Source organism: Schistocerca americana, chromosome 3 (assembly GCF_021461395.2).
Source record: "Schistocerca americana isolate TAMUIC-IGC-003095 chromosome 3, iqSchAmer2.1, whole genome shotgun sequence".
NCBI lineage: Eukaryota > Metazoa > Arthropoda > Insecta > Orthoptera > Acrididae > Schistocerca > Schistocerca americana.
The window spans coordinates 815,894,686-815,912,149 of NC_060121.1; the positions used below are offsets into that span (position 1 = coordinate 815,894,686).

General features: G+C 41.2%; 1 protein-coding gene across 3 annotated transcripts in view; it reads right to left on the reverse strand.

Annotated features, from left to right (window-relative positions):
• LOC124605606 (brahma-associated protein of 60 kDa) overlaps positions 1-17,464 on the reverse strand; it is a 60,247-nt gene that overhangs the window by 35,326 nt on the left and 7,457 nt on the right. For all 3 annotated transcript variants that reach the window (XM_047137403.1, XM_047137404.1, XM_047137405.1), the window contains exon 3: positions 15,348-15,510. In XM_047137403.1, coding sequence (XP_046993359.1) covers positions 15,348-15,510 — 163 coding nt within the window. The remainder of the gene's footprint in view (positions 1-15,347; positions 15,511-17,464) is intronic.

Genomic DNA, 17,464 nt, shown 5'->3' on the forward strand with positions numbered 1-17,464 from the left:
TATGTTGGCCAGAGTGTGAGGCAGACAAATTAATAAAGTACACCCATGAGAGTTATGGTCACTGTGGAATACAGAAATGTGTAAAAAAGTTACAAGAAAATATCTACTTTTATAACATGGTAAAGAAGGTGAGGAACGAAATATCAACATGTGACAAATTTCAAAGAGTAAAAGTAAGCAACAGAACATGTCAGGGAGAAATGCAGAACATCATTCCAGATAAGCCATTAGATTTAGTTGCTGTAGACTTTTATGGACCTTTACCTAAAAGCAAAGGTGGCCATTGTTTTATATTCGTCATGGTTGATGTATTTTCCAAACTAATTAAACTTTATTCTGTGCGAAAAGCTACAAGTAAAGAGATCATTGCAAAAATTGAGAGAGATTACTTCAAGAGTGTAGGGAAACCTAAAGCTACATTATCGGATAATGGTTCACAATTTGTTTCAAAAAACTGGAAAGCATTCATGGAAAAAACTAACACAAAACATATCTTGATATCCGTGTACAACCCATCTTCAAACCCAGCAGAAAGGTACATGAGAGAAATAGGGAGACTTTGTAGGACGTATTGTAGTCACAAACACCCTAGTTGGTCCGACCATGTAAACAACTTCGAGGATATCATGAACAGCTTGCAGCATAGCTCTACTGGGTTTTCACCATATGAAATTATGTTTCACCTCAGACCAGCAAATCTTATTTCTGAATTAATAGACTTTCCGCAATGTAGCTTAATATCAATGAAAGAACGTGAAGAGATTGTAAAGAAAACCATGAAGAAACTAGGTGAAGCTAGGAAAAACAGACATAATAGGAAAATAAAGGCTACCACATTCAGAGTAGGTGACCATGTCTTAGTGAAATCCCACGAACGATCAAAGTTACTAACAGCAGAACTCAAGAAGTTCTTTGACATTTACATTGGGCCATTTGAGATTATTGAGAACCCCCATCCAAATGCGTACCGATTAGTATATCCAAAGTCGAGAAAGCTGTTTGGTCTTAGGAATGTTGTTTCTTTGAAGCCGTATATTGAGAAAAGAGCAAACTGAGCCTACAAACATGCCTTTATCTGGAAAGAATTTTACTGGAAAAGAAAAAAAAAAAAAAAAAAAAAAAAATATGCAGTCACCATACTATGCCATGTAACACATCTCATGTCATGCGAAACGATGTTGTATCTAGACTGATTGTCACATAATTCTATTATAAGATTAGATTTCATGATTCCTATGTGTTTTTTTTAAAGTAATTTTACAGTATTTAATGAATTGCAAAATGTGTAAACTTGATAAATAAGGGATTTTATTTTACTGATGATGCTAGGAGACAAGACATGTCACCCACCCTCACAGTTTGAGAATAGCAAATCTCATAAATTTTGAAATCTTGTTCATTCACTTAAATAGACCATAATGCGTAAAAAAATTGTATAGTTAATAGAATATATTTTCTTGTATATGCAAGTGTGCTTTTGTTTTACATCATGCTCACCATAACTGTTTTTATTCAGCTCTGTTTATAACCCTATAAAGATACTTTGTTGGCTTATTTTGCCTCTTACTTTTGATATCACATAATTTACAAGGCTCATGAGAGAATAGTGTTGTTGAATTGAAATACTTTTGCAAACTCACTGATGATATAGGAGTTAGTACTATGTTTGTTCTAATATGAGAAAAGGTTTTAACTTTAGTATTATTTTATAGTAAATTTCTGGGCTACAAATTGACATATGTATGTATGTATGTATGTAATCTATGTTGTGTGACAAAGGAGGAAGTCAAGGGTTGATGAAAGAATAAACAGTTTACTACAGTTGTGATAAAAAGTTGTATACAAGCCAAGACAATGATGCAATTTCTGTATCGGACTGACAAGTGGACCAAGGTACACTTGTAAGTCCTGGTGGGCTATTGTAATGTAATTAACTGTCATAGATAAACTTTATCTCATGCGAAAAGTACGATGCCCACAGTAGAGAGTTAAGGTAACTTCATTATGTTGCCATACAATGTGTTTAATTTATTTATTTATGAATATTTTCTTTTATGATAAATAATGGATTTGTTTGAGATGATAAATGTTGTATATTTATATGTATTTATTTATATGTGTCTTTGGAGTGTATGAAGGTCAGAAGACCAAAGAATCTGGAATGCAGGAATGTCTGCAACTTCCGGGCACATGTTGGCTTGCACGCCACTTCTTTGTCGGTATTGGAGGGAGATGGACGTGTTTAAGTGACCAGTACAGTATAATGCATTTTTAGGGTATCAATGTTCGTAGTGAAAATATTGTAGTGACTAAACAAAAAGTACGAATAAATATTATTTTTAGCCGAAAGTAATTCGAATCCGGTAGTGTTTATTTCAAACAAGAAGAAAACCCAGACCATGCTTGTTAGAGTAATGATTTTGCAGACAAAACTTCGAAAACCCCTAGACAAACGAGATCTGCAGTGTGTAATCTTTCAGCAGCTACCAATAAATAAGCCTTGCTGAAATTGTGCTGGAACTACTCGTATTATTATCAATTACAAACACGTGGTGCGAATGTGGTCCTACCACAATATACCGCGTAAGATTCCACATCATTCAGTTATCAAGAAACGAGATAGGTAACAACCAGTACAGACTCTAACATGGGACTTCTGCCTTGCGGAGGCAAGTGCTCTACCGACAACTCTCCAAGCATGACTCGCAACGTGGCATCACAGCTTCTTTGGTTGGTTGGTTGGATTAAAAGAGGGGGGAAGGGACCAAACTACGAGGTCATCAGTCCCTTGTTCCGAATAAAACAATGCCACAGAATAAAACAAACAAGACTGACAACTCAAAACGGAATGAAAGGAAAACTTATAAGAATGATGAAGGGCAACATACACATAAATGGAGAAAAGGGGACAAGAAAACCACAGAAACGCAAGAAATAAGATGAAGAGATTAAAACCACAAAGCAGATTACCAAGGCTGGCTAACCATGAGAATAAAAAAGGAGAAGGCAGCCACTCTGCAACACATTAAAACCTCCACCCTAGAAGGACTAGGATGGAGGACACAGAGGGACAAAGGACATGCACTAAAACTTAAATCAAATGATAAAACCCACCCTCACGAATAAAACTAAATCAGCCGATGAAGCGTTGTCAGATAAAATTAGCAGCAATGAGTCCAGTAACTCATTTTGTTGTTGGGCAGTCAAAGTGGGAGAGTGTGCCACAATGTGGGCCACTGTCAATCGGGCAACGCACTGACACTCAGGCGGGTCTTCACAGTGGAGGAGGTAACTGTGGGTCACCCAAGTGTGGCCAATGCGGAGACAGGAGAGGACAACTGCTTCCCTGCGAGAGGCCTGCATGGAAGTCTTCCACACATTCGTAGTCTCCTTACTGTCACGCAGTTTGTTGTATGTACTGTTACGCCATTCCATATCCCAAAGCCGAAAAACCCTATGGCATAAGTCAGAATGCAGGTCAGGTTCAGAGATGCCCATCTCCAGAAGCGGTTTCTGCATTGCCTGTTTGGCCAACCTGTGGGCAAGTTCATTGCCTGGGATGCCGACATGTCCTGGGGTCCATACAAACACCACTGAACGACGGGACCGGTCCAGGGCATAGATGGACTCATGGATGGACGCTACCAAAGGATGGCAAGGTTAGCACTGGGCGATAGCTTGTAGGGTGCCCAAGCAGTCAGTACACAGAATAAATGATTCCCCGGGTCTTGAACAGATATACTGAAGTGCACGAGAGATGGCCCCCAGCTCTGCAGTGAATACACTGTAGCCATTTGGCAAGGAAAGCTGTTCAAAATGACCTCTGTGGATGTAGGTGAAACCAACATGACCATCAGCCATCGAGCCATTGGTGTAAAGCACTTCAGAGCCCCGGAACATGTCAAGAATCGAGAGGAAGTGACAGGGGAGAGGGGCACGAGTAACTGAGTCCTTAGGGTCACGCGAAAGGTCCAGACGAATCGGCGGCCTAGGTGTACACCATGGAGGTGTAAGCGGATAGACCTGGATAGTAGGAGGGAAAGGGAAGGACTCCAGTTCAGACAGAAGGGATCGCACATGAACCACAATTGTTAGTCCTGACCCAAGCTGCTGATGCGGGAGATGAACTGCCGTGGGTGGAAAAAGGAGACGATAATTCGGATGCTCAGGAGAACTATGAATGTGTGCAACGTAACTGGCGAGCAGTTGTGCACATTGGATCTGCAATGGAATGACTCTGGCCTCCACCAGGACACTGGTCACCAGACTCATTCTAAAAGCTCCCGTCGCTAGGCAACCACGCAACGCTGAGGGTGCCACCGAACCATAAACCAGACTCCCATAGCCAAGGCAGGATTGAACAAAGACTCTGTACAAGAGTGGCCTGCACCCCAATTGGTGTTGCTCAGGCAGTGGAGGGCATTGAGGTGCTGACAGCACTTCCACTTAAGCTAACGAAGGTGAGGTAGCCAAGTCAATCAGGCGCCAAAAACCAGTCCTAAGACTCAATATGTCTCCACTACAGTGAGTGGATCATCATGAAGGTAAAGTTCTGGTTCCGATGAACGGTACGATGCCAACAGAAGTGCATGACACACGACTTAGAGGCCGAAAACTGGAAGCCATGGACTAGAGCCCATGACTGCCTTGTGGATGGCTCCCTGTAGGCGCCACTCAGCAACACCAGTACCGGTGGAGCAGTACGAAATGCAGAAGTCTTCTGCGTACAGAGAGGGTGAGATGGAAACTCCACCACTGCCGATCCCAAGCCCGGGGCCCCTCTCGCAAGTCATGGGGAAGGAGGAAGGGGAGGAGTAACAACCTCGTAAAAAAACCTGGGTCCATCTGGCTCCGGATGGTAGCATCCATTTAGGGCTCCTACCTAAGGTTACAGGCGAAGCCCGGCCAACGGTCTTGGAGGTGGAAGAGGAATATCACTTCCCAACAGCAGAGAGAGTGGAAGAACCACTGAAAAATATCAGATAGTGGCTGTACTCCATTTTAGGGGCGGCTACCAAAGGCATCTACGTCCCCATGTCTGGGGCGGCCTGAACACATCTTCTGGGGCTAACAACTTCAGTCGTATAACTGGACGGACACAAGCTGCCTCATAATAATAATAATAAGACAAAAGCTATATAATAATAATAATAATAATAATAATAATAATAATAATAATAAGACAAAAGCTATAAATACTTATGCTATACCAATATTGACCTACTCATCTGGAGAAGTGAAATGGAGTAAAACAGACCTAGAAGCGCTCAATACACTTACACGATCACAATGCCACAAATATAGAATACATCACATACATTCAGCAACAGAAAGATTCACATTAAGCAGAAAGGAAGGAGGAAGGGGATTTATCGACATAAAAAACCTGCATTATGGACAGGTAGACAATTTAAGAAAATTCTTTATAGAACGAGCAGAAACTAGCAAAATACACAAAGCAATCATTCATATAAATACATCGGCTACACCATTGCAATTTCATAACCACTTCTACAACCCCTTAGATCACATAACATCAACAGACACGAAGAAAATAAATTGGAAAAAGAAAACACTACATGGCAAGCACCCGTATCATCTAACACAGCCACACATCGATCAAGACGCATCCAACACATGGCTAAGAAAAGGCAATATATACAGTGAGACAGAAGGATTCATGATTGCAATACAGGACCAAACAATAAACACCAGATATTACAGCAAGCATATTATTAAAGATCCCAATACCAAACAGATAAATGCAGACTTTGCAAACAACAAATAGAAACAGTAGATCACATCACAAGCGGATGTACAATACTAGCAAATACAGAATACCCCAGAAGACATGACAATGTAGCAAAAATAATACATCAACAGCTTGTCTTACAACATAAACTTATAAAACAACACGTTCCCACATACAAGTATGCACCACAAAATGTACTGGAGAATGATGAATACAAATTACACTGGAACAGAACCATTATAACAGATAAAACAACACCACATAACAAACCTGACATCATACTCACCGATAAAAAGAAGAAATTAACACAACTAATCGAAATATCTATACCCAATACAACAAATACACAGAAGAAAACAGGAGAAAAAACTGAAAAATACATCCAACTGGCTGAGGAAGTCAAGGACACATGGCATCAGGATAAAGTTGACATTATACCAATTATACTATCAACTACAGGAGTCTTACCACACAATATCCACCAGTACATCAATGCAATACAGCTACATCCAAACTTATATATACAACTACAGAAATCTGTAATTATTGACACTTGTTCAATTACCCGAAAGTTCCTAAATGCAATGTAACATATACCGTACAGTTAAAAGGAAGTCACCTTCCATTTTTAACCAGACATAACATCTGAGACAAGAAAGAAATAATAATAACAATAATAATAATAATAATAATAATAATAATAATAAATAGCTCATTGCTTGGATCGCACTATGGAACCAATATTACCCCAGGGAGACAATCCCCCGTTGACCAAGGTCGATGCAAGCAGGCATTTGGATTCTGGGGGAGCTGCCAAAAAAGTGCATGAGGGAAGAGGCAAAGCTCCCAAGAACCTCAAAGAAGATTGAAACTAAAAAGACTTTCAGACTTGGAACCATAAGTGTACAGACAATGACTGAGACTGGTAAACCTAAACACGTAATAGATGATATGAAAGAGAGAAGCATTGGATTATTAGTGATGCAAGAAACAAGATACAATGACGAAGATACAGTGGAGTCAGAAGGCTTCATAATACTGAAAGGGAAATCAGGAGTTAGAGTGGGAACGGAAAGACATGCACCTAGATGCATTGGTATGGGGTTCATAGTAGACAAGAGATGATAAGCTGGCATAACTGAAATGAAGAGCAGGTCAGAAAGGATATAAACACTGACAATTCAAGCAGGGAACAAAAAGTATACAATAATAAATGGACATGCACCTACAAATGACAAGAACACGAAAGACAAGAAAGTGGCAGACAGTTTCTTGGAGGAGCTAGATGATACACTGAAAAACATACCATATAGACATGTAAAGGAAGATTATAATGCAGAGATTGGAAAAGAGAAGCAACATAAAGGAGTAGTGGGCGAGTACCCTGCACACCAGCTGACAAACAAAAATGGAGAAAGACTAACTGAACTGTGTCGTAAGAAAAAGACATGGGCAAACCCGTGTACCCGCCTTGGGGAATTCCAAATTGACCACATGGCAATCAGCTGGACAAACACTAAAGAGATCATGAACACAAAGGAACACAAAGGTTAGGAAGAACACAAGAATAGAATCGGATCACTGTATTACAGAAGTGAAGTGCCTTTGGATTCCAAACAGGGGCAGACTGCCACAGACGAATAGAAGAACAGAAAACATAAAGGCATACAGAGACAAATTAAGAGAGAATCAATCCAGATATGAGGAAGGAACTGAATCATTCAATGAATGGGATGACATGAAGTGAAATATGGCAAAACAGGCTGAACTATGGGGAAAGGAAGAAAAGAAACGGAAGCACTGGTGGTGGACCAAAGAGTGTGAGGAAGCAGTAGAGACTCACAGGAAAGCCTGAAGAGACTGGAGCAGCATGAAGGACCCGGAAAAATGAGAAGCTTTCGTAGGAACAAGAAAGGAAGTGGCCCGAACAACAAGATGGACCAGAAGACAGAAGATGAAGCAGGAAATGGAGGAGATTGAGACCAACTTCAGAAAAAACAACAGCAGACACTTTTTCGGGAAATTCAAAAAGAGTCTGATTAGGTACAAGGGTAGAGAACTGTTTATCAGAGATAAGAAAGGGGAGCTGGCTGTTAGTGTGAAGGAGAACTGTAGGATTTTTGCAAAGTACTTTCACGACCTGCTGAACAGTGAACCACCTGAAGACAAGCTGGAACTGGGGCCTGACACACAAGAGAGAGAGCCATGCCCTCCAACCAGGGATGAAGTCGCACATGCCATAAGCGATCTAAAGAATAATAAGGCAACTGGAGAAGATGGTATAGCAGCCGAGATGATAAAGTGTGGAGGAAACAAAGCAACAGACAACATGACCAACATAATCCACCAGATCTGGAGGACAAAGAAGTTGCCAGAAGGATGGAAGAATGCAATTGTAGTACCAATACATAAGAAGGGGGACAAGTGAGATGCAAACAACTACAGAGGAATATCACTGCTAGAGGTCATATACAAGGTGCTGTCCAAACTATTGCTCAAGAGAGTAGAAGAACAGGTAGAAAGTACAGTTGCGACTACCAAGCAGGATTCAGGAAGGGAAGAGGTTGTATAGAAAAGATATTTATCCTGAAGCAACTGATAGAACATAGGGCCTTAAAAAACAAAAAGACACTAATGACCTTCATGGACTTCACAAAGGCATATGACTCCATCGACAGACAGACTCTTGTTAGGATCCTGACAAACAGAGGACTTTATGGAACTACACAAGAACTCAAAAGAAATTCCGACAGACACAAAACCAAGGGCGAGATTCAGAGGAGCACTGTCAGAAGAATTAGAGATCAAAACTGGGGGATCACCTATAACAAGACAAAGACATTAAATACCACTGCAGACTGGGAAACACCGGAAGGCACTGTGCAAATGGTGGACAAATTTAAACACCTGGGAGAATTTATAACAGGAAGGAACAGGAGCAAGGAGGGAATATCAGAGAGAATAAAGAAGATGTCAGCCTTCTGTATGATGAGAGAGATATACAATAAAAAGAATATATCCACAGAGGCAAAGATAAGCCACTACAAAGCAATGGTGAGAAATGAAGTATTATATGCTGCTGAGACAATGACACTACGAACAAATGGGGCAGAACAACTAGAGAAAGAAGAAAGACAAATACTGAAAAAAATACTAGGTCCCAAAAGAGGTGGAGAGAGGTGGATGTGAAGACCTACGGAAGAACTGTACTAGAACATGAGAATAATATCCGGGGAAATCAAACTCAAAAGGGCAATGTTTGCTGGACATGTAGTTAGGATGAGTATGGAGAGAATGATGAAGAGAGTGTGGGAAACAACAGGGAGGACAAGGGGAAAGACAGGAACCAAGTGGGTTGTTGAACTTCAGAAGGACTGGTTGGAATTTGGGATCAAGGTCGAAGGAAAGGAAAATTGGAGGAATATGCTGGAGATCAATGACAGAGAAGAACACAGAAAAAGATTAGAGTGTCATCATTAGAGCCGACAGGAGAAAAGAACACTGAAGATCTAGGAAGAAGGGTGGGAGAGAAGACGAGATAGAATGAAGTGGTTCTGGGAAAAGAAGAGGAAAATGCAGTCCACGAAGGGGCTACCCGTGGTCCTACAGAGGCCGTAATACAAGAAGAATAAGAATAAGAAGAAAAAGGTGAGACTGACTGCCCTATAGCTGCTGCTAGACTGTTAATGGCCACTAAAAATAGTGATACACTCAATACAGAGCCCTGCGGGACCCCCATTCTCCTGGATCTGGGCGGTGGGGGGGGGGGGGGGGGGGGGGGGGGGGCGTTGGGGGGGGGGGGGGGGCAGGGGAGAACTATCGGAGGCATGAACTTGGATGCGGAAAGTTCGTAGCGACAGGAAATTCTGGATAAAAATTGGGCGTGGGCCTCGGAGACCTTATAATGTGGCGAGGATATGTCGCCGGGTGATGTCATACCCTTTGTGTAGATAAAAAAAGACAGCAACAAGGTGTTGGCGTCTGGAAAAGGCTGTTCGGATGGCAGACTCGAGGGACAAGATTATCAGTGGTTGAGTGCTCCTGGCGGAAACCGCCCAGATATGGAGCCAGTAGGCCACGTGACTCCAGGATCCAACCCAACTGCTGACACATCATATGTTCCAGCAGCTTACAAAAAATGTTGGTGAGACTGATGGGCTGATAGCTACCCACATCAAGTGGGTTTTTAGCGGGTTTGAGCACCCGAATGATGGTGCTCTCCCACCATTGTGGTGGAAAGATGCCATTGCACCAGATCCTGTTGAAGATGACTAGGAGATGGTGCTTCTAATCAGACGAGAGATGTTTAATCATCTGACAGTGGATCCAATCCAGCCCAGGAGCTGTGTCAGGGCAATGTGCAAGTGCGCTGAGGAGCTCCCACTCTGTAAATGGGGCATTATAGAGTTCACTGTGGCGTGTAGTGAACGAGAGGACTTTTCTTTCCATCCACTGTTTGAGGGTGCGAAAGGCTTGGGGGTACTTCTCCGACTCAGAGGCTCAAGCATAGTGCTCGGCAATCACGTTTGCGTCGGTACATAGCACGCCACTGATGGTAACGCCACAGACACATTTTGGGGTCTGGTACCCAAAAAGACGTCTGATCTTTGTCCAGACTTGGGAAGGTGACATATGGCGCCAAATGGTTGACACATACCTCTCCCAACACTCCTGTTTCCATTCGATTTATAAGTTAGTGTACACGGGCACAGAGCTGCTTAAAGGCTATCAGATGCTCTAGGGAAGTGTACCGCTTATGTCTCCATAGAGCTCACCGACGCTCTGTAATTGCCTCAGCGACTTCTGGCGACCACCAAGGGACTGTCTTTCACCAAGGGATTGCATTTTCTGCCACAGAAACGATTGTGGTAGCCACCTGCTCAACCATCAGATCAATGTTACCATGTGGGGGAGAGTCAACGGTGACATCAGAGGTGAAAATTTCCCAGTCCACCTTGTTTAAAGCCCATCTGTACAAGTGTCTGCGGGCCTGACGCTGGGGCAGTGACGGGAAGATGGGGAAGTGGTCACTACCACACAGGTCGTAATGTGCACTCCAGTGGATAGATGAGACGGGAGAAGTCCTTGGCTGCAAACTGATATATCAACGGCCGAGTAACTACCTCAAGCCACAATGAATTGTGTAGCGGCCCCAGTATTTAAGAGGCAGAGGTTGACGTATCGACATCTTTGCCTTGGCCCGTAAGCACGGTGTCACCCCACAAGGGGTTATGGGTGTTAAAATCTCCCAAAAGTAGGAAAAGGTTTAGGGAGTTGATCAATCAGTGCAGGGGTACTGCACCATCTGGAGGAAGATATACACTGCAGACAGTTATTTCCAGTGTCATCCTTATCCTGACAGACAGCTTCAAGAGGGGTTTGAAGGGGCACAGTTTCACTACAGAGAGAGTTTAGGACAAACGCAAACTCCACCTAACACTCAAAGTCACTACGGTTCCTGTAATATCCCTTATAGCCACAGAAGGCAGGGGTCTGCATTGCCTAGAACCAAGTTTAATGGAGGGCAATGCAGAAAGCAGGTGTAATGCTTAACAGTTGCCGTAGCTCAGCCAGGCAGGGGGGAAAACCGCCGCAATTCAACTGGACGATGACGTCATCGTGAGGTTGGGAAGGCATGGAACATTCAATGAGGTAGTTTATGCCTCAGGGCCACCTGTTGCCACCGACTTATTGCCTGAGCAGTGTATATCCATCGTGTCTGAGGGTCTGGCGAGATCTAGGTCCTCAGCGAATGCCAGAATCTCCACCTTACCCCAAGATGCGGAGCCTTTAGGTAGCAGTGGTGGGGGTGCCACCGCAAGTTCCTTCTTCTTGGGGGGTCTTCTTTTTCGATTTCTTGTGCTGTTCCTTGGGTTCCCTGGCTAGGAGGACTTCACTGTTTCAGTCTCTGGGACTGAGGACGAGCGTGAAGCCCTACGACCAGCTGCTTTTGGGTTCTTCAGCCAATGGTGGGTGTCATCTGTCCCATTAGCAGAAACCTGGGAAGGGAGTGGCCCTAGGGACCCCTTCCTTGCGAGAGGCGTTGAACAAGCCTTGCGCTTCTCTGGCTCAGAAGTGGGGACTGAAATACCCAATGGTTGGGGGTGGGGAGGGGGGGGGGGTGTTCCTCCCGAAGTAGGCTGTGCGGGAGCAACAGGGAGGGAAGTGCCCCCCCTACCATCAACATGCTACATGTTTTGTACTTTTATTTCTACATGAACAAATATAAAAAAAACTGAGAATTAATGTAATTATGCCTTGATATCAGTTGTTTATGTTGTAAAATGCAGCAGGGACTTATCTTGCCTGAAAGCATAGAAAACTGGAATCTGACTAGTCCTGTAGTTCTTGCTGAAATCAAAGGAAAATACATTTAATATTAGGATAACATCAATAGTATAAAATGGTTCCTAGGCACGAAGTCATCCGTACGCAGGTATGTATTATTAACAAGAATTTAATACAATGTATTTATGCTGCTAAATTAAATCAGCTGCCTAAAAATTCAAACTTTCAGAGCAAATGTTCTGACAGAATAATTCTGAAACAGGGGGAGAAGCAGCACTTTAAGAATCTATTAGATGCAGATTATTATGGCCACAGAGATGATGCTGTGGTTACACAAATGATTACTGCAGTAAGAGCCTGCTGAGTCGAGCATATTTTATAGCAAGGTGATGCAATTGCAGGAAGGCAAGAGCGATACTCCACACGTTTGCCAGAACTAATACCTGCTGCTTTATAGCCCTGTTTTTGGACATCCAAGGTTGGGAGATTGGAATCCTCTTGGAAACCGCACTTCCTCTCATCTGTTCACCTTCAAAACCCTGCAACCTTGAGAGAGAGAGAGAGAGAGAGAGAGAGAGAGATAGAGAGATAGAGAGATAGAGAGATAGAGAGATAGAGATACTTTTGACTATGAACTCAACTTTGATCTACAGGGTGGTCCAAATGAAGTTTCGGATGAGATTATCTCGAAAACTATACATCGGGTAAAAATAGTGGGTAAGACTAGTTCGTAAGCTCAAAGAGGGACATCAAATGATACTACACGTGACCTCCAGCCCCCGCCCCCTTGGGTGGGGTGGGGGCAACTTTTAAATCTTAAATGGAAACACCCATTTTTATAGTAGATTCGGATTCTCCATAAAAAAGTAATCAAGTTTTGTCTGAATCATTTTTTTAAACCATTGGCAGATGGCACTGAAATCGAGAAAGAAGTAAAATTGGGGAAGAACTAAGATTTATTTAGAATTATCCGAGAAAGACTCATCACATCAATAAAAAAACATGCACCAATTCTTTTGTTATGCCAAATTAAGCTATTTTTGTACAAAATGTACTGTATCCTACTTTTAGCGTTACCCAGGAACAACGACATGGACATAGTAGAATGATGTGCCCATGGGATGCTTTATTAGTGTGAGTCCCCTTACCTCTCACAATTTGGGGTGCTTAATTAACGAAATTGGCCATGAAGTAATTGTTCAAAATTATCCCCATTTACTTCAATGCATAAAAGTCAATTGCCTGTGAAAGTTGTCCACAGTTTTGAGCAGCACATCCCATGGTATGGCTGCACATGCTCTTCGAATGTGTTGCCCCGTATTGTTTCTGGTTGTGGAGTGTCTTTCATAAGGAATATTTTTTAAGTAACCTAACAAGGAAAAAATCAGGAGATGTTAGGTCTGCTGAACGCGGAGGCCACTGAATTGGTCTGCCGCGTCCTATCCACCGACCAGGGTACTGTAAATTTAAAACATTCTGCACATTTTTAGCGTAATGGGGAGCTGCTCCATCCTGTTGGAACCATATTCGTTGCCTAGTTTCTAAATCAACATCTTCGATTAGCTCCAACAAATCATCGGGGAGAAGTTGTAAATAAAATTCCCCAGTAACATTACGGTCAAAAAAATATGGTCCTTTCAAGGAACTATTTAAAATTCCACACCAGACCATTAACTACCATTTGTGTTGATTGTCAACGGGTCTGTGCCAGTGTGGATTGACAGGGGACAAACACTGCAGTTGTCCTACAACAACTAAGGCCACCAACAACATTCCGTCCACCAACAAAGACAGTGGCAGCAGTCAGTAAGTTGACTACCTGTTTCTTCTTTAGTGCCCAAAAACTATTGGTCACATGTTCACATCACATGTTGTGTATGAGCTGGCAACACCACTCCCCACCTCTGCCATCTGACAATCACAAAGGAATTTTAATCCGAGCATACCAAAGATTCATTTGTGACTGTAAGATGACTCCTATATTAAGCTCTTACACCGTGAAAACACTGACATCAGGTCTGTTAATGTAAGATGACCCTATATTTTTCAATTGATGAACCTGGTGGGAAAACCTTCTCTTATAGTCTGGTAAATACAGTATTTATGAATATATTCAGCTTTTTTACTGCACTATTAACCACTGATACAGCAGACAGTAATTATGACATGGAGGTAAGACAACTTTATGATTCCTGGTTGGTGGAACTGAAACCTCACTCTTCCCATGTCCTCTTCTGTTTGTTATAAATAAACTGGAAGCAGTCTTGATCACATAAATTTTTTAATGTGGTGACCGGTTTCGACCTTATTAGAAGATCATCTTCAGACCATAGATGTCTGCCGGAGGCAGCGGCACATGTCAACCCTGTTGCCTGTGACTGCTTGCGTACTAGTTAGACGGTCTTATAATAAGATCGAAACTGGTCACCACATTAAAAAATTTATGCAATCAAGACTGTTTCCAGTTATTTATAATAGTTATAGGTCACCGTTTCCTATCTTTAAAATATTATGTTTGTTACTCTGAAAAATTGGATGTTTTGCTGTGGTAGATGCTATTTGGCAAAATTTACCTGTTTTTTCAGTGTAACAATAACGCGTGTTGATTTGACTTTGACAGCAATCCTCCTTATTGACTCCTTCCAATCTTTATTACTAACTAACTAATCCACTTCATGGCTCAAGGTTCTGGTTCTAGTCATTCATTGTAGGCACTGTTGACAACAGTAATTCCCACTTTGCTCTTTGCTATCAGGATTATGATTAGTACTGCTCACTTTTGTCCCGAGTTTGTTTTTCCAGTATTGGTATTTGCTTTTCAATGGTAACAGGTGCACTTATGAAGATTGGTACAAAAGTGTTATGCCGAATTGTTTGTGCAGTGACAGCAACCACATCACAGTACTTTTGCATCTGTATGTATGGGTCCTTGAATGTTTCGGTTGTTGCTTAATACAGACTTTTTCACAGTTGTGGAGGGATTTTCAAAGACAAAGGTAACTGGGGTGACAAACTGAATAAATTATGATTGCATTATTATTTTGTACCAAGCCACTGAAAGCCAAGGGACACACTCAGAAAACTTCCTTGGACAGTCCTCATTTTTTATGGTGAAGTTCAAATTTATCCTCTACATTCAGCAATCAAAAATTTATGTCATTTCTTTCCAACCTTTTAAAAATGAAACCATAAAATATATATATAGATTTTTTACATATTTCATGTAATTATCATGCACAACTTAATGCTGACCATACTTGAAACTGCATCCTCTTCGTATTACTAGTTTTGGCCAAAATAAACATACCTGGATGTCTAATCTCTTTCTCATTATTGTCGAATCCAATTTTCGTTCAAAAGCCAACAGATCCATATAGGCTTGAGATTCAGGGACAAGATCTCTAACTTTCTGTGGAAGAATCTTATCGGCAAGTTTCTTCTTTTTCTTGCCTGTTGTGTGGGGAAAGTCTCTGGAAAGCAATTGAAACACCATAAGAGAACACTAATAAGTTACAAGAAACTAAGTTTTATTTAGACCACTAAATACAGAATTTTAGCTCTAAATATTAGTGGTAATATAATGGACCAATCAAACAACCACTGTTCTTAATAGCAAAAACACTGAATTAATCATAATGTTGTACCAACCTCTACACATATCAACTGCTGTGATCATGCGCATTAGTTCTGTTTGTGCCATCCAGAGATGCATTTGTGGTGTGAGTTGAGCGACTTTGTGGTGACAAATGAATGGTGTCAGCCACTACGCTTGCGTCCACCACTTGGAGCTCTGTGCTAATGTTAACTACATACTGCTTAGAGTTTTAACTAACTTCATGTTTATTTTGTGTTTTTCTGTTTGTGTCTCGACAAGTCGCCTGTATCAACCGATTTTTTTTCCGTTCTGTTTTCGAGTTAATAAAACTACTGAAGCCTATTCTCAGTGTGTGACTATGTACTATCTATTATTCCCATCAATGTAAAACAAACAAAGCACAAATTCTACGAGTTCCAGACTGTTTTTATTTTACTCCATTAATTTTGAGTTCTTCGATTCCTATTAAACAATCTTATTTTATGTTCAAAAATTACTCCCTACAAGGCAATTTGCTTTTTCAGTTGTGAGGTGTACATGTTCTATTTAGTTTGTTTTGTATTACTGCACTACCATCCAGCATGTGGCAGAGTGTATTTATGGCACTACTATCATTTCTCCCATTCCTGATCCATTTGTCAATCGTGTGTGGGAAGAATGACTCTCAGTAAGTCTCTGTATAGGCTTCAATTCTTTTACTTTTCCTATTGCGGTCATTTCATGAGGTGAGTGGTAAGAAGTAAACTACTACTGCCTCCCTCTTCTTGTAAAGCCTGTTCTTGGTATTTTAACAGTAAATCTCTCCTCGAGATGAAAAATGCCACTACCCTGGAGTTTGATGAGCATTTAAGTAACACTGTTGCACTTACTAATAGTAATAAAATGCATCTCTCTTCTTTGGATCCTTTCTATCTCTTCTATTAATCCTACCTGATAAGTATAGCTGGGCAACATTAATCAAAAAGTTAACTTTGATAGTCATTAATCTGTTACTAAAAAGGTTAACTTCGTTAAACATTACAGCACCACTTTATAGGAGATTTATCAGAAGTTAATCATTAATCGTAATAGTAAACTTCTTGTCATGGGTGTTCTTAAATGAGTAAGTGAATCAAACGCATTACCAATGCATAAATGAAAGTGTTTTGGTTGCAGAAGTTTAGGTAGGACATTGAAAATAAATAGAAAACAGCTTGATGATTTAGTTTTATCATCATTTAGTTATCAATGCTAAATTGCAAGAGAATCAACATACAAGGAAACTGGGCACTATCTGATATAAAATGCTTATTTTCCTTCATGAACATCAATATCTTAAAATTTTCAACTGAGAATGAGGCTCATTTAGGAGAATGTCTTTGCCCACAGGGGGGGGGAAAAAAAAAAAGGTCATTCGACTGCAGCACTCGAGGATGTAGGGGTATTATATTTCATATATAAATTCACTGAAACCTGTTTCCCTAGAAATATTGCACTGTTTAATGATTCTTCCGATTTCATATTCAGCCACATTCTGACTATGTTTTGGGCTTTACTTTTTACAGATGTTTTGATACTAGGCTTATCTTTAGATTGAGTAACAGACGTTAAAAACTATTCCTCTTCGTTGTTGCTGCTTCTGCCACTGCAGTTTACAGTATCTCTGTCTTTTGAACTTTTGGTGGTTCCATGCCTTAAAGCCTCTTCTACAACTTTTTCCCTTTGTTTTCTTACTACTTCCACTTGACTGTTGTCGCACATTTCCAGCCATATCAACCGAAACTTTGGATGAAATGTTGCAGTCAATGCATTAACTAAAAGCAGTACTTGACGTGAACTCAGTAAACAAG